The 18,770-nt window shown below is 38.7% G+C and overlaps 1 protein-coding gene and 1 long non-coding RNA gene across 2 annotated transcripts in view; both read left to right on the forward strand.

Moving 5' to 3' along the window:
- The first annotated feature begins 12,323 nt into the window (after positions 1-12,323).
- LOC107672436 (protein sidekick-2-like) overlaps positions 12,324-18,770 on the forward strand; it is a 161,433-nt gene continuing 154,986 nt past the window's right edge. Inside the window, exon 1 of the mRNA XM_016465621.1 lies at positions 12,324-12,760. Coding sequence (XP_016321107.1) covers positions 12,619-12,760 — 142 coding nt within the window. The 5' untranslated portion in view covers positions 12,324-12,618. The remainder of the gene's footprint in view (positions 12,761-18,770) is intronic.
- LOC107672490 (uncharacterized) overlaps positions 14,490-18,770 on the forward strand; it is a 14,796-nt gene continuing 10,515 nt past the window's right edge. Inside the window, exons 1-2 of the long non-coding RNA XR_001632322.1 lie at positions 14,490-14,500; positions 18,146-18,147. This is a non-coding gene — a long non-coding RNA (uncharacterized LOC107672490). The remainder of the gene's footprint in view (positions 14,501-18,145; positions 18,148-18,770) is intronic.

Consider the following 18,770-nt stretch of genomic DNA (forward strand, 5'->3'; position numbering starts at 1 on the left):
CACACACACACACACACACACACACACACACACACACACACACACTTATTTGGTTCATCAGGATGCCAGCAAGAGACCAAAAACGGTTGCACTTTGACTACATGTTTTAAGCGATTTCATTAGCCATGCTGCTAATTATGTGTTCTGCTAAGCAGGGACATAAAAGAGCAGAGCCTCTCCACTTCATTAGGCCAAGAACACATTGTACTTCTGATTGCTACTCCCCGAGTACATTAACTTTTTTGGACAGGACCTGCAAAAGCGAGCTTGCTCCGTCTTTACAATGTATTGCATCAAAGTGGTAACTTGCGGTCCGCGGCGTCTTCTGGATATGCATGTGATGCCGAATAAATGTCTCATTAGGAGCCTTTTGAAGTATCTAAAATATGAAGAGGAAAAGCAAAAACAGAATAAAAGAGAAACGGTATATGAAGTTTATCCACAATTGCTCAGAGTCAAACATATGTTGTTTGTAAGCCAGTCGCCATTGGTTTGTGGAGGCTATAAATCTTTCGATTTACCTGCTCGTGTTTTCTCAGATGATGGCTTCCCTCAGGTCTCTGACGCCGGCTGCAGACAGCATAATACAACAGCTCCAGCCTGGAGCTTTTAATTAACACAGAGATTGCCAGAACCGGCTTCACCATGGGAACTAGCATTACATTAAATTGAACCAGGTATTGATTGTTTGTACTTGTGCTGCTGTTTCAGATTTGAAAATTTTAGTAGCTAGCATGTGGTAGGATAGAGTTTAGTGATTTTTGCTCAAATGTGAGAATCTTTCCTCAGAACTAATGCTACGAGATACGAGACAATAGAACTTCACTTGATAAAACTGAATCAAATAAGATCAGCTAAATAAATACAATAGCTCTGTTTCAAAATCGTGTTTTACGGCATCATGGCTGTATTACAGACACAAAGCATGGTTCGAAACAGTAGGTAGCAAAATAATGGTGCCTCGTACCTCATTTTGGCATTTTAAAGCTGCTGTGTGTAATTTTAATTTGTAGAGACAACTGTAAGCACTGTTCATTCTCTGTTTGTTGGAGAAGCCCAAAACGTTGCGTTTTACCCTGTTTTTCTGAACTATACATATCAAAGCAGATTTACAGAATAATACTGCAGTAACAATGTTTTAAATTCTACAAGGTCCTCATTCAGCAGTTCCATTTATATCTCAATTAAAACATTATGGCGTAATGTATTTTCATGCTAATGAAAAGTTTGATAGTAATAGCTTCATGAAAGGCAGTTACTGTGAATGAAACATTTATATAGATGAAACACTTATTTTGTGTAGTGAAAAGGATATTTTGTGATTGTGTGTATTGTACTAACACAATTGAAAATAGGCTGAAATGTTTGAAAAAAGCGCACTTTTGATGATCTGTTGTGATATTAGTACTAAGAGTTTTGAAAATGTACCAATTGCTTGTGAAAATTGCGCCAAAGCAATAAAAAAAAGAATACTTCAACTTACAGTTTTTTTTCAACTGCTTACACACATTTTCAAAACTTTGCCTCTCTTTTTTTCAAAACTTTACACACGAATTGCACACACAAAATGCAAAATGCCTCTCATCTCTTGCTAAATGAAGCACTGCATTCAAAATATCACAAACACATCTCAAAAGCAAACATTTGCAAACACCTTTGCCATAATATTAATTCCTGTTAGATTTTTGTGTGTTACATAGAGAATTGTGTGTTGTGTATTGCAAAAAGTGTTTTACGAAATTGAAAACTGAGTCAAAGGCCGAGAATTAGCGTATGCTTTTGCTGATTTGGTGTGTGGTTCTGCTGTTTGAGTGTCAGCTTTCAGAAATTGTGTGACAAGTAAAGATTTTGTGTGAAAGCAGTTAAAAAAAAAACTGTAAAAGTTATTTTATTTCAGTTAGTTGCGTTTTTAAGATAACGTTTTTATTCATATTTTAATATTTCTGTATAAAATATTTTAGTATAATATTTATTTTATGATTAACAATAACAATAATATTAATATTTTATTTTATTTTATTTTATTTAATGAAAATAATATTTTTAATACTTTTAGTTTTCGTAACAATTACAACAGTGGTGCTGCTACTGGCACAGACACAAATTGCTATTGACACAGTGCAGTTTTTAGACAGAATTACATGTATCTAACAGATAATTGAATCCCAAAATTCAATGTGACGAAAAATTTTACCAAAATGGTGGACAGAGTGAATGGAAATTAAAAATATATTTGATTCAGTGCTCAAAATCAACTTTATAAACATGGTTTCATATCAGTATTTCTGTAATTATAAGACATATTTTGACTTCAGAGTATAGAGCAAAATGTTCAAGTCAGATTCTTTCATCTAATAATGTTTTTCCCATTCACTTCAGAGTCGTGATGAAATCCTGATGGTCGTATTAGAGTTGAGAAAATCAGTGTGACACACTGAAACTCGATTTCTCACAGAGGCCACGTTTTTGACAGAGCGCTCAGGTTCGTTTAATACCTGTTATCTGACCATGTCAAAAAAGCAAATCCAAAGCTGTTCTTTGAGCTGCAATCTCTCTAGCCAGAGCAACGCTAATTATACAGGGTTTAAAATAGCCATGACAGTTTGCTATATAATTTCAGGTCCTGCTGTGGTGCTTTCTTGAAAGGATTGCTAATGAGTTTTGAAATAATAAAATAAACACACATACAGCGGAATCGAAAGGTGTTTGGGCACATTTACAAGCCATCGATTTCTAAATATAACTCAATATCAAACCAAGGGGCATCTGCAATAAAATTATTCTAGACCTTTTCCTCAGAACTAACTTTCTAAGAAGGTGCTTAAAATCATTTGACATCAACTTGCATGTTACAAAGCTTGAAAGCAGCATATAAAACAGGTGCATATTGACATTTCAGAAGAAAGCACACTGGCTTTCCCCCTGCAATCAAATAAAACAGGCACTGATTCTGAGTAGACTCTGAATGGAAAGTCTGAATTTCCTTCAACAGGGTGCACATGTTTTGCTAAGCTACGTGAGGCTCTAGCCTCTAATTTTCCGCTGTTTATCTTGACAAGGGATACATAGAAAGTGTGCTTTCTCCTTTCCATCTCCCACTGGATACCCACTTTCAGCATCAACAACCAAGAAGAGAGGAACTTCAAGCGGCAACACTGCCGACAGCTGAGGCTCAGAGAGCCAGAGAAAGAGAGAGGATGACATAGCAGAGAACAGAAAACCGAGATCATGAAAAACAAATAACAACAACAGAAAAAAAGTATATTGGGTACCACTTTCCCTGGACAGAAAATAGCTGAAGGTAATGCAATGACTCCCTTGAGGGCGTATCTGCAGTATCCTTCAGTGAACCTGCTCGCTGACACTGTGCTTGGCAATACACCTGCAACTGATTCTGGTGAAATGAGGGAGCGATGATGGGGGAGGCTGGAATAGAGAGTAGTGAAAGTAATAAAATATAAAGAAGGGATATATCTGACATCATTACAAGGCTGTGTCTTCCTTTAGAGGCTAGAGCAGCATGATTGAACATGCTGTTGACTACAGCAAGTCTCAAGCAAAAACTAACACTTGGCATTCATAACATTTTAAATATACTCCTACATAGTTCATTTGTTTTTTCAAGGTGCACGTGCACCTTGCATGCAGAGGTCTTTGACTGTATACCGACACTTACTGGAATGTATGCAGCATCAAACAAAATCAAAAGTTATTGGCTACTGTCGCCGTTGTAGAAATACATTGTTCAGTCAAGAAACTCTAGATGGCATAGGCTGATTGGTTCTTTACGTGCCATCTGCTATTAATCGCTACATGGCACAAGCTGATTGACCTCTACTGATTTTACAGCCAATAGATAAGATTTCAGAGTTCAGAGTCCTCTGAAACCCTCCACCTCCCCCAGTTCCACCTGTCTATTCATGCAGAAGCAGCATATCTTACATGCTCACAACAGCGTGTCTGTGCATCCACCGGTTGTCATGATTGAAATACTAATAATAATTTATTCCCTAAGTGAAATTGTTTGATAATAGTAAGGGAGAAGGATTACGTTGGTCATGTGATCTCAAAATACCAGCCACCATGAGGGGGCGACCCTCTTTATGAAGAAAACAACAACTGTCTTCTGATATGGTTGAAGTCTTCATCTCAATTTAGAGTATGTCATTTTAAACACTTTTGTTAAATATGCTAATAAATAATAAATAAATAAACAAACTTCATCATATTGAAAAGAAAACCATATATCCACAGTCAGTATGAAACATTTTATTTCCGTAATCTAATATATTCCCAAGCGAAACAGGTCATTCCACAAAAAAGTCCGGCAGAACTTGATATTATCCACCGTGAACTGATTGGACGGTGAAATATGGTTGCTACATATCAGAATGGAGTGAGGCTTTTGGGGTTGAAAAAGTAAGGGGTTTGTGACATCAACCAAAAAGCAAAGTCATTTCAGTGGCTTGGCAAGCTATTACATTTTGATAAAAGACTATAAAGACAGCCTTTTTTATGTTTTCTTTGGAATGACGTGCACTAATGAATCATGCACAATAAGACGAGGAATGCACATAAGGAAAGTAAACGGGGTCAATTTTGATTTCATGCTGAGTTTAAGAACATTCTGGTACAGTTATGATGAAATAGCCAAACTATGCCAGCCAGTGTCATATTTATAGACATGAGATTTCAGAGAGTGCATTTAAAACTAAAGGTCTCCTTGTAACCGTAACACAGAGAGACAGTTTTATCACCATACATTTAAACCCTCTTTGCTTTCTTGTATCTCTTTGTGAATAAGTTGCTTTTCCAGACGTTAGGCTGCTTGCGGGGTGACAATGTGTTCCAGCACCGCCGAATGGGATAATATGAAACTGTTGTTGTGGTTCATTTAAATCTCTGTGCGTTGAATGTTAATTTATTCAAGGGCTTGACATGTGCCCTTTTTAGTTTTCCACATCTGTCTGAATGCCCTCTGATGGCAGATGCACAAGAACCCTTCTTGCTGTCTTACTGATAATTTGCCTCCACTCTTTAGACATCAAACTATCAGATGCCCTTTCTAGGACCCTTTCCAGCTCTGAAAGCCAAATGCTCACAAGAAGCCTGATGCTCGCCACCCATTTGTGCACCAAAACCTCAGATCGCAGCCATGCCGTTGTCGATGTCCTTCCAGTCTAGGCTTAACTAGCAGTAAATGCAAGGACTGCTGTTGTTTGAAAACATCATCAAAAATCAACTCCCACGTTGATATGTACACAAGTTTGTGGGAATGAATTTCAGTGTCTTAATGGACACTGAAAAAAAAAATTGGTGTAGAAACAATTTTCATTCAAAAATGGTTGGTAAATTGTTCAAATAATTACAAAGAAATGACAAGTATCACATTTAATTAAATGTGAAATTTTGAAGTAGAAACACTGAAACTGTATTTTCTTTCTAAATGTACTTTAATAATCTTTGGTTTATTCACAATTTATTTTTCTTTCTTTGCAGTGTATTTACAGACATGTAGAATAATTATCTTATAATTAACATACTAAATGTGTGCAGTGTGACAAGCTTCAGTCATGTACTTTTCAAACAATAGTTCACCCAAAAAAGAAAATGTATAATTTTCTGTACCGTCATCATGGCACTTCAAAACATCCACAATTTTAGACTTAGAAGTTTAGTTTTTTTAGGTGAACTTTCCCACCTGAAAACTTTAGTTGAAATTACAGACTTCTCGAAGTTGTGGCAAATCACGGGTTCTCCCTCGAATTCAGGTCTCCAACTAATAGTTATACCAAGTACATACAAATGATATCAATTAATCATTACGTCATTATTTTTAATAACTGAAATACTTGGACATTTAACGCTTAATTTAACACATAATTACATTAAAGATTATTGTGAATACATGTAGGGTAAGACCAAATGCGTGGTGTATAAGCTAAGCTATCAAGCTTCGTAATTGGGTATCTGTTTGTTATGCTAGTATGTAAGCTCACTAAAACAGACAATAATAGTCATTATAAAACACAGTTTAAACAATATTTATCATAATATGATTTTGTAGGAATTTTAGTCAGGTGCTAAAGACAGTAAAAATTCTTCGAGTCAATGAGATTGCTTGGGCACCTAGTGAAGACACTTTTTTGAAGATCATATTTAAATCTTCCTTCAGACCAAGATCGCATTCAGACCAAGTCCCCAATCTACTTTACTCTTTCACACAGATGTACGTCACAATATGGAAGAACAACTTTTGAGGCTAGATGTTGCAGGTACTTAGGTGAAAAAGGTATCTAGATTTTAGATTTAATACAGATTTGGGAATGAGTCCAGGGCAGAACCGGACAGTTGTTGGCTCAACTGAGAAGGAGAAATATGTATCTGGACGATGCATATTTCATGGTCTGAGCTGCACTTGAGGATGTTTTATCCCAGAGAGGTAGCATTTTTCACGTTTCAATCTGCTTGGCTTTACAAGCGTTTCAGGGACGGGGCTGTGTTTGTGACAGATGATTTCTCTCCAAGGGGAAATCAGATTTTCCCAGCTAGACATCCTGTTTAACAGAAGCTTAGTAAGAGTAATGCTGTGATATCATATAATTGTGTGCATGTGTGTGTGTGTGTGTGTGTGCCAGTGGACATGTGGTGAAGACACTCTCAGGAGAAGGGGCTTATCAAAAGGAACGTGTGTCAAATTAGGATAGTAGCCATGGTGGGAGGCAAACCGCAGAGCCCCAGCTCTAATGAGCTTCCAATACAGAGCATCACAAAAGCCTATGGGATCCTGTTGAACACCAAACACTGCCAATCAGACTCAATGTGCAAGCCACCGTATTGTATACCCAATTTCCCAGACTGAGCCAGTGTGCAATTCGAAGCCGAATGTAATTAAGCTATTCGGTTTTTGTTCGTTCAGTCTAGTGCAGAGAAGGAGTGTAAGAAATGCAAAACGGTTTTCCTCAGGATGGAATGACAGTGCTACTTTTTGACAGGCAAAAGATTGAGACGAATCTGAGAAATAGCATGTAGGCTAGCGGGTCATATTATGTGGCTTGATTTGTATTCTCGCTCAGCAGTTAATAGGCAGGTCCGATTGGCATTCCTGAAACTTTGCTTGACATGCCGTATAGAGCTGTCACTACACGCAGGCTCTTGGCTATGCGTTTTCCTCTAGGCTTTAGTTCCATGGGAAATATTAAACAAGGAGAAGGGTCTGCTCTCAAATTCAGAATGAAAAATGTGACGTGTTCCAGTGATAAACCGAAAGAGAGTCTGCATTGTTGATAAATGATCCTGCGCGCCGTTTCGAATATTTCTTTATTTGAAGCACCTTATGATGCATGTGACACATAATCCCTAGTGATTAATGACTAGAGTGTGCGATCAACTGAAAACTAGGCTAAACACAATGAGCAATGTTGTGTGATGCACTATGACTACATTGAAACAAGCCACAATTAAATGTAAACATCCAAACAAAGTATGGATTAGGGCTGATGCAATGACTGTACTCCATGCAGTGGCAGAAATGTGTCAACATGGAAGAGATTTAGCTTGTGTGTGTGTGTGTGTGTGTGTGTGTGTGTGTGTGTGTGTGTGTGTGTTTCAAAATCCTATTCAAGGAAAAACACCTGCGGGCAGCTTTTTCAGCCAGACCAACTAATAATACAGAAATTTCAAAAACACACTTTTCAATAGCATATTTCAAATCAGCAACAAAATCTGACATGAACTGTCCTGTCACGTCTGTCTGGTCTTTTTCATATTCAGGTTCTAAGTCTGTCTTGACATTTACACCATAGATATGTCTAAGTAGATGCCACATTCGACAGCTCCAGACACGTTGATGCACCCGCCATCTTGGAACAGTCATGCGTCGTCACTCACAGAAAAAAAAAAAAAAAAAGTTCACAGTAAAAAATGAAATTTAAATTCTCTAAGAAATAGGCTTATGTATAGCGGCCCATAAAAACAGACGCTAATAAGGATTCTACCTATACATATCTATGGTTTACCCTCCACCATAAGGTGACCAGACGTGGCACTTACCGGGGGACATGTTCAGCACAGGATTTCTAAATTGCCTAAAATAACCAGGTATTTGTTGTTTGCGTTCCTCCGATTGATCGTTGTATGACACAAAAGTACCATGAGAGCGATCCGAAAGCATGGAGCCATCCGCTCTGCTCTATAGCTCTCGCGGTACTTTGATGTCATACAATGATTGATCGGCACAGTGCAAACAACCAACACTTGGTTATTTTAGGCAATTTAGAAATTCTCTGCTGAACGTGTCCCACTGATGTGGCATGTCTCGTCACCTTACTCCACCATTTTCAAATAATAAAAGGAAAACTTTTTATGCATTTTGACAATTCACTTACTTGGCAGTGATGTTTTGAAAGCCTGAAGATGCAAACTTTATAAAACGGATTTCAAAGGGCAAGTTTTTGAAAATGTTACCATTTATTTTCATCTAAAAACTGCAAAAACGGTGGCATCATGAGCATTACATGTTCACTTGGTGTTTCTTTACAAAGTGACATCCCCAACTACTGGCCTGGCATGCATAATACAACATTTTAAGTTGTAAAATGTTTCCCATGTGAACGGGAAATGTTTTGACAACATTGATGTCTGTATGTGAAAAATGCAAAGGAAAAACTTTTCTGATTTCAGTATATTGTTGTCGTATAGATAGACTTGTTCATGGTTTCCCACTTTTTTCTTGTCATGTTCTCATTGGTACATTGTCTTATCGTGTTATTTATTCTGACTTCTCATTGGTTCACAGTCATTGTCTTGATGTCTTGTTTAGTAGTTCTGTTCTGTCATTGGTGTTTTTTATTTTTTTAAACCATAGTCTTGTATTTAAGCCGTAATGTTTGCCATCTTTCCTAGTTGTGTATTGAAGTAATTTACACTGTTCCATCTTCGACGTCATTGTTCATTGTCAAGTTAAGCATAGTTCATGGTTATACAGTATTTTGTTTAATGTGGATTAAGTTCATTATTTATGTTTTTGGATCATCACCGTTGTAAAAACATTGCGCTTGGGTTCTCTGCGTCGTTGTGTGCTTCAATCCAGCTATGTTAAATGTCCCAATAAAGTTGTCTGTTGTGCTTAAATAGTGTTGAAAGGCATATATTTCAGGTTGGTCCAGTCTTAAATTTTGCCATATTGTACTTTGCGTTTATTCCCATTTATAGTAATGAACATAGTAGTCTCCCATTCATAGTAGTGAACTTAATGGTTGACAATATTATTTGGAGAATAACCAAAATGAAAGGATGTATCTTTCATTCATAATGTGTTTAATTGAGGAGTTTATCCAGAATAGAAAAACAAAGGCCAAAAAAGCTTATTGCATATACACTGTTTTTCCGTATACACACCATTTTTCTTTGAATGTCCAGGAAAAAAGCAGTGATGTAAAATTACTCATAGCATGATGTAAGATTTTGGTCATACCGCCTACCCCATTACTGTAGGAATTTATTCATCCATTTTGAATCTGTACTATTCTAAGTCAAACAGAACACATACAGCAAGACATGGTGCAGGACCTATTCCCCCCACCAGTTAACTAGTGTTTCTTTCCACCTGCCATGTCTACCTGGGTGCAGTGCACAGCAGGATAATAATGGCAAGACAGGCGCAATTTGCGTCTGCATCAGACTGGGAGCAGAAAGCTGCCACCCAGCCTGCGAGTCTCATCATCTGAGCATCATTAAAACGGGCCATGAGAAAAGCAGCTCACCGTGGCTCCAGCAAGCGCGGGAACCCTGCTGCTGAGGCGATGCGGTTCTGACGAGACGTCAGGAGAGCACGACAGCATGGACTGCGGAGCAGTCCCACATGCCGTGAGCTCTCTGTTGCTTCATTAATGGAGAAATGCTTTTCTTGAAAGCTGCAGCGCAGCATTGTGTGTGTTAATCAATACGGTTCACTTCTGCCTCATCCACCTTCGCAGTCAACAGTTCAAGGCCCAGTCAGCATCACTCATGAGGTTTATTTGGTTACTGTTCTCCTTCTGCCCCTGCCCACATGTTAATCATATTAAGTAGTGAATATTGCTTAATTAAAAACCATAGGCAATCTGTTGAGCATAAAAACGTTTACTCAGAGGTGGATCCCCTGAGGGCTGAAGAATATATTTATATTCCATGTTTTAATGGATCACAGTCAGCTTTATTTATTAGTATAATCAATTTGCATCATGACCATCATGATCACTACCACTATCCTCATCTCAATCTTCACTATCATCATCATCCTCACAAAATCACTAGTAAGTAAAGCTTTATTTATATAGCAACTATAAAAAGTGTTTACAAATGTTTAATTAAATATGTAAATGATACACCTCCAGACGTGCTCACCAGTATTCAAAATAGTTTTTAAACGTATCACTAACACAACAATCATTTGCATCTACACCATCATTACATCATCATCGCCACAACTATCGTCAACACCAACAAGTATCTCCATTACTACCATCACTATCATCAAAACAATCAATGCTCTCATGATTACCACCATCACATCTATCATCACCAGTAGTATTTTCATTACCACCACTACTATCATTACCATCATCAACATAATCAATCATTATCATCATCACCACCACCACCAATGCTATCATAATCAACACAGTTATTATCATAACCAACAGTACTATCATTACAACATCAACAATGTAATGGTTACCATCATATCTGTCATCACTGGTAGTATCTTCATTGCCACCACCACTATAATCACCTCCATCAACATAATCAATCACTATCTGTATTGCCATCATCATCATCATCACCATCATCACTAATGCTATCATAATCAATGCAGCTATTATCATAAGCATCAGTATTATCTTTACCACTATCATTACCACATCAGCATCATCAACACTCCCATGATTACAACCATCACATGTATCATCACCGGCAGTATCTTCATTACCACCATCACTATCACTACCACCGTCAACATATTCAGTCACTATCATCATCACCACAACCAATATTATCATAACCAACATAACTATTATCAGCACCAACAATATAATCATTACCACTATCATTACCACACCAACACCATCAACACTATCATGTTTACCACCATAATCACCACCACTATCATTTCCACAATCAACATATAATCATTACCATCATCATCACCAATACTGTCAAAATCAACACAAATATTACCATCACCAACAGTATCATCATTACCAATATCAATACCACTTCAGCATCATCAACACAACTCTCATTGCCAGCAGTATCTACATTACCATCATTATCAATATTATCATCGTCACCAGTATCATCACTACCACCACTATGACAATCCTCACTGATACTATCATCACCTCCACCATCATCTTTATCATCTTACCACGCTCTGAGTTTAAGGATTGAAGCACATTTGGTAAAGCAACACCTCACATGCTTATATTTAGAATGTGAGTTATCATTTTGATTTTTGCCTCCTGCTCAGTGTGGGAATGAATGTGGTTTATGGATGTAACTTGAACAGTTGTGCAGTATGTGAGTCATAGCATGCTTGGGTAACGAGTGCAGTAGTCTGTGGATCTGTTCGGAATTTAAAACCAGATTTGTGTCCTCGGGATCAAAGCTTACACTGAGCCTGCGGTCTCACAGAGAGAGTGGGGGAAGAGAGAGGGAAAGAGAGACACTAATAATAATGTTGCTCTATGAGCTTGTGCTCTCTTGGCATGCAGATAACTTGCACTGTGGAGTTACAAGGAGTTATAATTCTGGCATCCTGTGGGAAATTGTGGACAGCTTGAACTAATTGCAACTCTCTACTAATTAATAAAACGTTCATAGATAAGCAGAGCTCACTGCCTGTTTGAGTTAAACACCCTTGGCATTTTCGTAAACATGGTCTCGCCGCAGTATGAACACCCAAACTTTGAATGATGCTGGATGGATCTATTATAAACATTAATACGTCGTAATAGGAAGATGCGCTTCTCCCATCCGCGGCGTGGTGGCGACATCCCGCAGTGAAGGAGTTCGGCTTCAGTCCTGAGTTATCAGACACTCATACATTGTTGCTCGCAGTACTGAAAGGACACGGACACTGCATTTTTTTTGGGAATACATCCAAGATACCGGACGGAATATTTCCTCATCGAGTCTCCACTACTTCAGCCCTTATTTTTTTTTCCAGCAGTGGCTTTATAGTGTCTTTTTTTTTTAAAAAGCATCCACTTTGAGAGATGCTTCATGACGCGCAGGGATGCAGCGGAATCGTTCCTTTGAACGCAAATGATTGAATTCATCTGAACCCAGTTCAGAAAGGTTTCTGCGATTGAACAATTCTTATTGCCTAACTTTTTGTAAATACATAAATACTCAAAATAATTAATAAAAGAAAAAAAATGATTGTCATGTGAAGTAGTGCTGTTTATGCAGTTCTTAAACTTTGCTTCATCGGACTTTGCAGCAGTTTATTGGTGCCTGACGCGTACAGACTGATTTATAGACTCCTCCTTATTAAGCGCTGGTTTTGGACGTACGGGAGCGACGCGCTCAGTGTCTCGCATCGCTTTGGGGAAACCAGGACTACGGCGCAACATGTATGCAGCGCGGCGCGGGCGAACGCGTGCTGCGGACTCACAGACGTGTCGGAGCATCATGTCAAGGCGCACGTTAACTCTGAAGTGGAGCACCGGATGGATTCTGATGTTTTCATTCATCACTAACACTTGGGCGCAAGGTAAGCGTCTCCGATCTTATTGTGGCCCCTGAGACTCCGAGCTCGCGAGTCAGTGATGTGTGGGATTTATGGAAAGAATCCTTACTGAATGCTAATGGAATTCCAGTCATAATTCTACCAATTCCAACAGGATCAAACATGAATGACCGGTTAAGCTGAAATCTCCAAATTGTTTTCACGATTTCAATTTATCCAGATATTAAGGTCACTTCAAAATTATAATAGCAATACTATCAGTATTCCTTTGAGAATATAGCATTCATTATTTAACAGTGAAGTTTGTAGTATGATATTTGCTGCTGTGAATTTGTTGGTGATACACATTTATCTCAGCTAAATTGTGATCAGATCATAGAAAATGACATAAATACCAAAATGCAATAATGGATGCAATTTAATTCTCATTTCAATTACCATGCTGTCTTGCCCATTTGGTAGACGGAAATACAATGAATCTGCTCATATTTGGCCAATTTGAGATAATCGGCTAAGAACTGTGTGCTGTTGTCAGATTAACAGTGATGGCCATTCCACAATGTCAGTTCTTAAAGTTCAACATCTACAGAGAGCCTTGTGAAAGGATAATGCACATTATCTATATATTTTTGTTATTTTTTTAGTAAACGAATGAATTAAATACTTACTGTATTGATTATTTTGAGTAAAAGTTGTATAAAGTTATTGTGAAAAATTCAGCTTATTATTTATTTGTATATATGTATGTATTTAAAGAAAAGTAAATGAATATAGTCACGTTCTGGTTTGAAATGACATTTGCTGACACATCCCTAAAATGGATCCACGATTATAGCAATTAATGATCATAAATAAGCCAAATAAATAAAATAAAGCATATGTGCAAGAGAGACAATATGTTGATTTAAATTGACTTGTTGAGCAACTAAATAAATATACATTGCTAACTAAATAAATAAAGAACTAAATTAATATAATTGCATCAATCTGCTATTCATCTCCCTGATTGTCATACCATCGCTCGTTTGTCCAGTTCGCTCCTGATGCACATTTTACCTTTTGACAAGGTGTTCTGCATTGTCCACGGGGTGCATTTCTCATCTATTAGCTGCTGTAAAAATGGCCTCTGCATCCGCAGACAGATGGCTGATATACAGCCCAGTGATCCATCCTGGTTGACAGATTTTAAAGCACTGGCACTGGTGATTCATTCACTGCGAAGAGGCACGGATAGGCTGAGGTGCATCTGATAATTACAATGCCCTAAGCATTGGAGTGCTAAAAGAGGCATAATCCTTGAGCATGTCAGCCTTTGAACAGGCCACATTGGGGTATAAACGACCCCCTATCTTATCTATGAAGCCTTCAGCCGTCCCCTATTATGCATGGCACCGTGTTGCTGACACTTATTAGCATCCTGTCATGGAGCATACGCATACTCTAGCTTGCTATATACAAGGTCTGTCCGATGTTTGTTTAGAGCTGTTGAGGGCAGCTTTGTTTTTCCTCGTATTGATCAGATCCCTGTTTTCATCCTTAAGTGTACTTTCAATGCCCTTGGACAGCTTTAAGGGAGCTTAGCGGTGACTAAAAGTAAACCCAGCACTTTGGTCAATGGCTAGAAAAAGCTCTCTGAACCCTTTTCACCTCAAGTCTTTCTCTGGTGATCAATTGCTTGGCTCCAATTGAAGCTGCCAGACCTTGCAGCCCCAAACGACCAAACGGGTACCTGTCACAGAGGGTGGCAAGAAGAAGCAGCAGCAAGTCGGAGGCTCTTTCCTTCACGGAGGGTGGCATTAACCACCATTGTGGAGCGACGAACCTCTGATGCCCAACGTTCCCCCCACGGGGGCCTCTGTTTTTGTTCTGAAGCTTCCTGCTAATGAGTATCAGCGTGACTGGCGTGCAGGGTACGGCAGAATGGGATCAGTCATCCTTGTGGAGGGTGGGGAACATGGAGTATTCCATAAATTAGGAGGGCTCAGAAGCTGAAGAGGTCTCTGGGGAAGTGGAGGTGGCATGTGCTTGTTTTTCCATCCGAAGGCTGAATATGTTTCTCGTGCTGCGTTTAATAGCGATCCGGGCTCTAATTCCACCGGGATACCTGATAGAGTCCGCAAAAGAGACGACTCCAACAGTGACACTCATTTTGTGCTCATTGAAAAGCAGAAACCCCCTTCGTGAGGCTGACCGCCTTTGGAGAGTGCTGCAATTAAACCAGTGCACAAATACCTTTCGAACACTGGAGGAAAAGCATAGAAATGCCTCAGAACATTTGTGTGTGTGTGTGTGGACAGTTTATTCCTTGGATTTTCAACTAATCTTAGTGGCACTTTGTTGCATCATATGACAGCTGTCAGCCATCTTTAAATCTTCTGATTATGATTATGGTGGAATCCACATTAAAACTGCCTGCTCTGTTGTTTAAGTGGGATAACGTGTGCGCGCAGGCATATGTCAAGACGTCAAGCGCATTTCATTCATACATGTCGACAGAGTCACGCAAATCTGACCCATTTGCCTTAAAAGCTCCAGGAAATTCGAGCTGCAGTCGCGGTAGTTCAAATTCGCCACCATGCGGATGTTCCCCTCCTTGGAGGGCACCAGTAAAAGCTTGTTCCCATATGAACACATGGGACTCGAGCGCTGTTGTTTGATGTCCCAGATGGGCCATAATGAGCATGGAAGACCGCAGCTCCCTAGATGCCCTGTCATAATTATGCGCCCGTGCACCAGTTGCGGCATATTTATCTGTACGCGCCGTGACACTTATTTAATTAAACGTCTTAGAAGCAAGGTCCCGGCATGGCAACAGATGTCTCGTGAATTTTTGACAACCCTCTACGCACACCTTGGCAATATAATCGCCATTGGCTAGTACATTTTTTTGTTTACTTGCCAGACTGATATACTGTTTTACACACACACACACACACACACACACACGTTTACTTAGCTCAGCGTGTTTATCGAGTGAAAATCTGTGTTGAACACCTCTCACACACATACTGGCGTGTAAAATCTAAGAATTTATTAGCCAATGGCTAATGTTAGACATTATTTAGTCGCCCAGAGTAAGATTTAGTCGCATATGCGAGTGATTTACTCACAATGTAGAGGGTTGAAAACGCTCGGCGTTTTCTGCGAGCCCTAGCTGCGACAGCCCCAACTCAAGGCCCCTAGGAGAAACAGACTGACAGCCCAGTTCTTGCGATCCCACGCCGTCTAACGCGGTAGCTCTTCCTCGTTCCTCGCCGCTGCAGTCTGCTGATGTTTATTCATACAGCCAGTAGAACGAGGAATGAATAAATGGCTCAAAATGAGGCACGTCGACCTCTGCAAGGCTCCGTCTGTTTTTTCATTACTGGATGTCAAACTTTTCTTCTTATCAGAGCGGTGGCTCACATTAATCTGCCTCGAGACCAGACACGATTGTAGCCTAATATTAGAGAACCTGTAGACTGACTGTACGGAGCCTGTATCTCGCTCCAGGAGGCTTTTAAACGTACTCGTTCGAGCGGTAAAACTGTTTGGATAGTGCAGAATGGAAATATAATCAGATAAGTTTAGACTTTGGGCCCCTGCCTAGTAATTGCTGTGAGCCTGAGGGGGTATGACTGTCAGTGTTTGTGTGAGGCCAACGAGAGTCAAATCTAGCACTGCATCCATGAAATGCAGGCTCCTAATGCAGTCCCAGAGGAGATCCGACTGTTTGCTATCAGTTCGCTGCGAGTGCTCAAAAGAAGCCGTTTCATTATTCTACTGCAAATTAATGTCTTTTTGTATTACGCCACTGGAACGCCATTGTTATGGGGTTTGATTCTGTCTCAGTAGTCAGTTGGTGCAAACAAGGATTAATTCATGAAGCTTTTTTAAATTCTGTGTTAAACCGAATCCTGTGAATATCTACAAACATAATTTGGCTCCGGAATCTCAGGCTGGCTCCAATCAGTAAGGAAGGAGTTTCTGTCAACGACCAGCTGCTGGAAGCCGCTCGCTTGATGATGATAACGAGAACCCTTCAGTTTTGTAATCGCCTGCTCTCTTAATATTGCTACAGTGTTCAGTTTTACTACAACATTATTTATGTCGAGAACATATAAATGTTTCTTCACAGTTGCTGCGGCAAAGTGTTCACGTCACGGATTCAGTATGTGTCGCATCTATTCATTGCACGGCACTGTGCGGCACTTAAAGGTAGATGCTGGTTGTGTAAGTTGAAGGTTGATGCTGTGTAGTGTTTACACAATATTCAATGTTTCTATGAAATACCAGGACTGATCTTCTGGAGCTGACGATGAGTTACATTTTGTGTTGTTCAGTCTTTTTTGCATGCTATTTGAAAGACTACCGCTGCATATGTTGTGCTTTTGAATGCTGGTCTTCATTGTGGGATGTTGATATCAATGCGTTTTTGTTCAAAAGGCTTGGTTTACAAACTAGACTGGCACCAAACCAGCATAGAAATCATGCTGGTCTAAACTAGACTTGTCTGCAGGGTTTAACTGTGAGAGTCTTGTATTTGACCATCTAAATGGGTATAAGATTAATGACATTGGTGAAATTAGGGACCATTGTTAGTAAAATTTGATATTGTACAAAACTCCAGAAAATTCGATGCTGAATGTTATAACAAATACACCAGTGTTTCAAAAGGAAAAAAAAACCTGGCCTCCTGTCAGACTCACTGTGTGTGCGCTGCTCGATATTTGCATGAGCTATTTATTTCTAGTGTACCCATTGAAAACATATTTTCCACTGTTCTCTTCCAAGTCAAATTAATCACAATTTACTTAAGTGCAATGTTTGGCAGGCTGATAAATTGTTTGCTGTTGGCACAAAGTTGCCTTTGAACCTGAAATAATAAGTGAACAAAACTTTCCAAAAATTATTATAATTTGATCTGGTTTTATTTTGATCATAAACATACATTCTATATACAAAAGTATTTTCGCTGCATTTTTTAAATGTACAACTACATTATATTAAAAGATAAATTAAACATTCCACAACAGTGCAGTTTGGTTTTTGTAGTACAAATACTGTACATAACATTGACATTTCAAAGTCACTTAAAGTCACTTAAAATCATTGATTGCAAATGATTGCAAAGATACTATTTAAACTGAACTGAGCTGGATGATGACATCACTGAATTCAATGATGAACTGTCTTTAACTGAAAAATGAGTGTTTACTATTGTCATTTTGCATTATTGACACACTATTTTCCTAATTAATGCTGTTCAGTTGCTTTGACACAATCTGTATTGTTAAAAGCGCTATATAAATAAAGGTGACTTGACTTGACTTGACTTAAAGGAAATTTTCAACCACTTTTATTTTGGGTGTTTAAAGTGCCCCTATTATGCCATTTCCAATATTGCTTTTCATGCAGTGTGTAATGTAGTTGTATGTGAATGTAAACGATCAGCAAAGTTGTAAAGACGAAAGTGCACGATAAATAAAGTTATTGTCTCCCAAAATAAAGAATCGACTCTCTACAGCCTAAACGAGTCGTTAGTAATTCGAATCTCACTTCTGTGAAGGCTACACGTCATAGGGTAAGATATTTGCATAATTCCCGCCAATGTTCTACATCGAACAACTTGACCCCGCCCACAAACACATAATTTTAGTGACGACTGCTTCTCTAATCTCGGGGAGTTAAAAAAAAAAATCTCGGGGAGTTCAACGCGGGATTCATTAACTCTTTCCCCATCAGCATTTTTGAAAAAAGTTGCCAGCCACCGCCAGCGATTTTGATGATTTTCACTCAAATTTGATGGCCTGCAGTATATTTTGCTGTATGAATATTTGAATATGAATACACCAAAATAAAAATCAGAGCCTCTACTTTTAAACAAAATAAAATCAGTTTTATTCTAGCTTAAAGCATTCTTTTTTTTTTATCAACAATTGAATATAGGTAGGTTTCATAAAAAAATGCATTATTTTGAGCAAAATCAAGATTTTTATCAAAAACTACATCTGAATAATATTCAGTACGATTATCAAAGCATAAATCCAGTAAA

Source organism: Sinocyclocheilus anshuiensis, unplaced genomic scaffold, assembly GCF_001515605.1.
Source record: "Sinocyclocheilus anshuiensis isolate Anshui unplaced genomic scaffold, SAMN03320099.WGS_v1.1 scaffold1430, whole genome shotgun sequence".
In the NCBI taxonomy this organism is placed as follows: Eukaryota; Metazoa; Chordata; class Actinopteri; order Cypriniformes; family Cyprinidae; genus Sinocyclocheilus; species Sinocyclocheilus anshuiensis.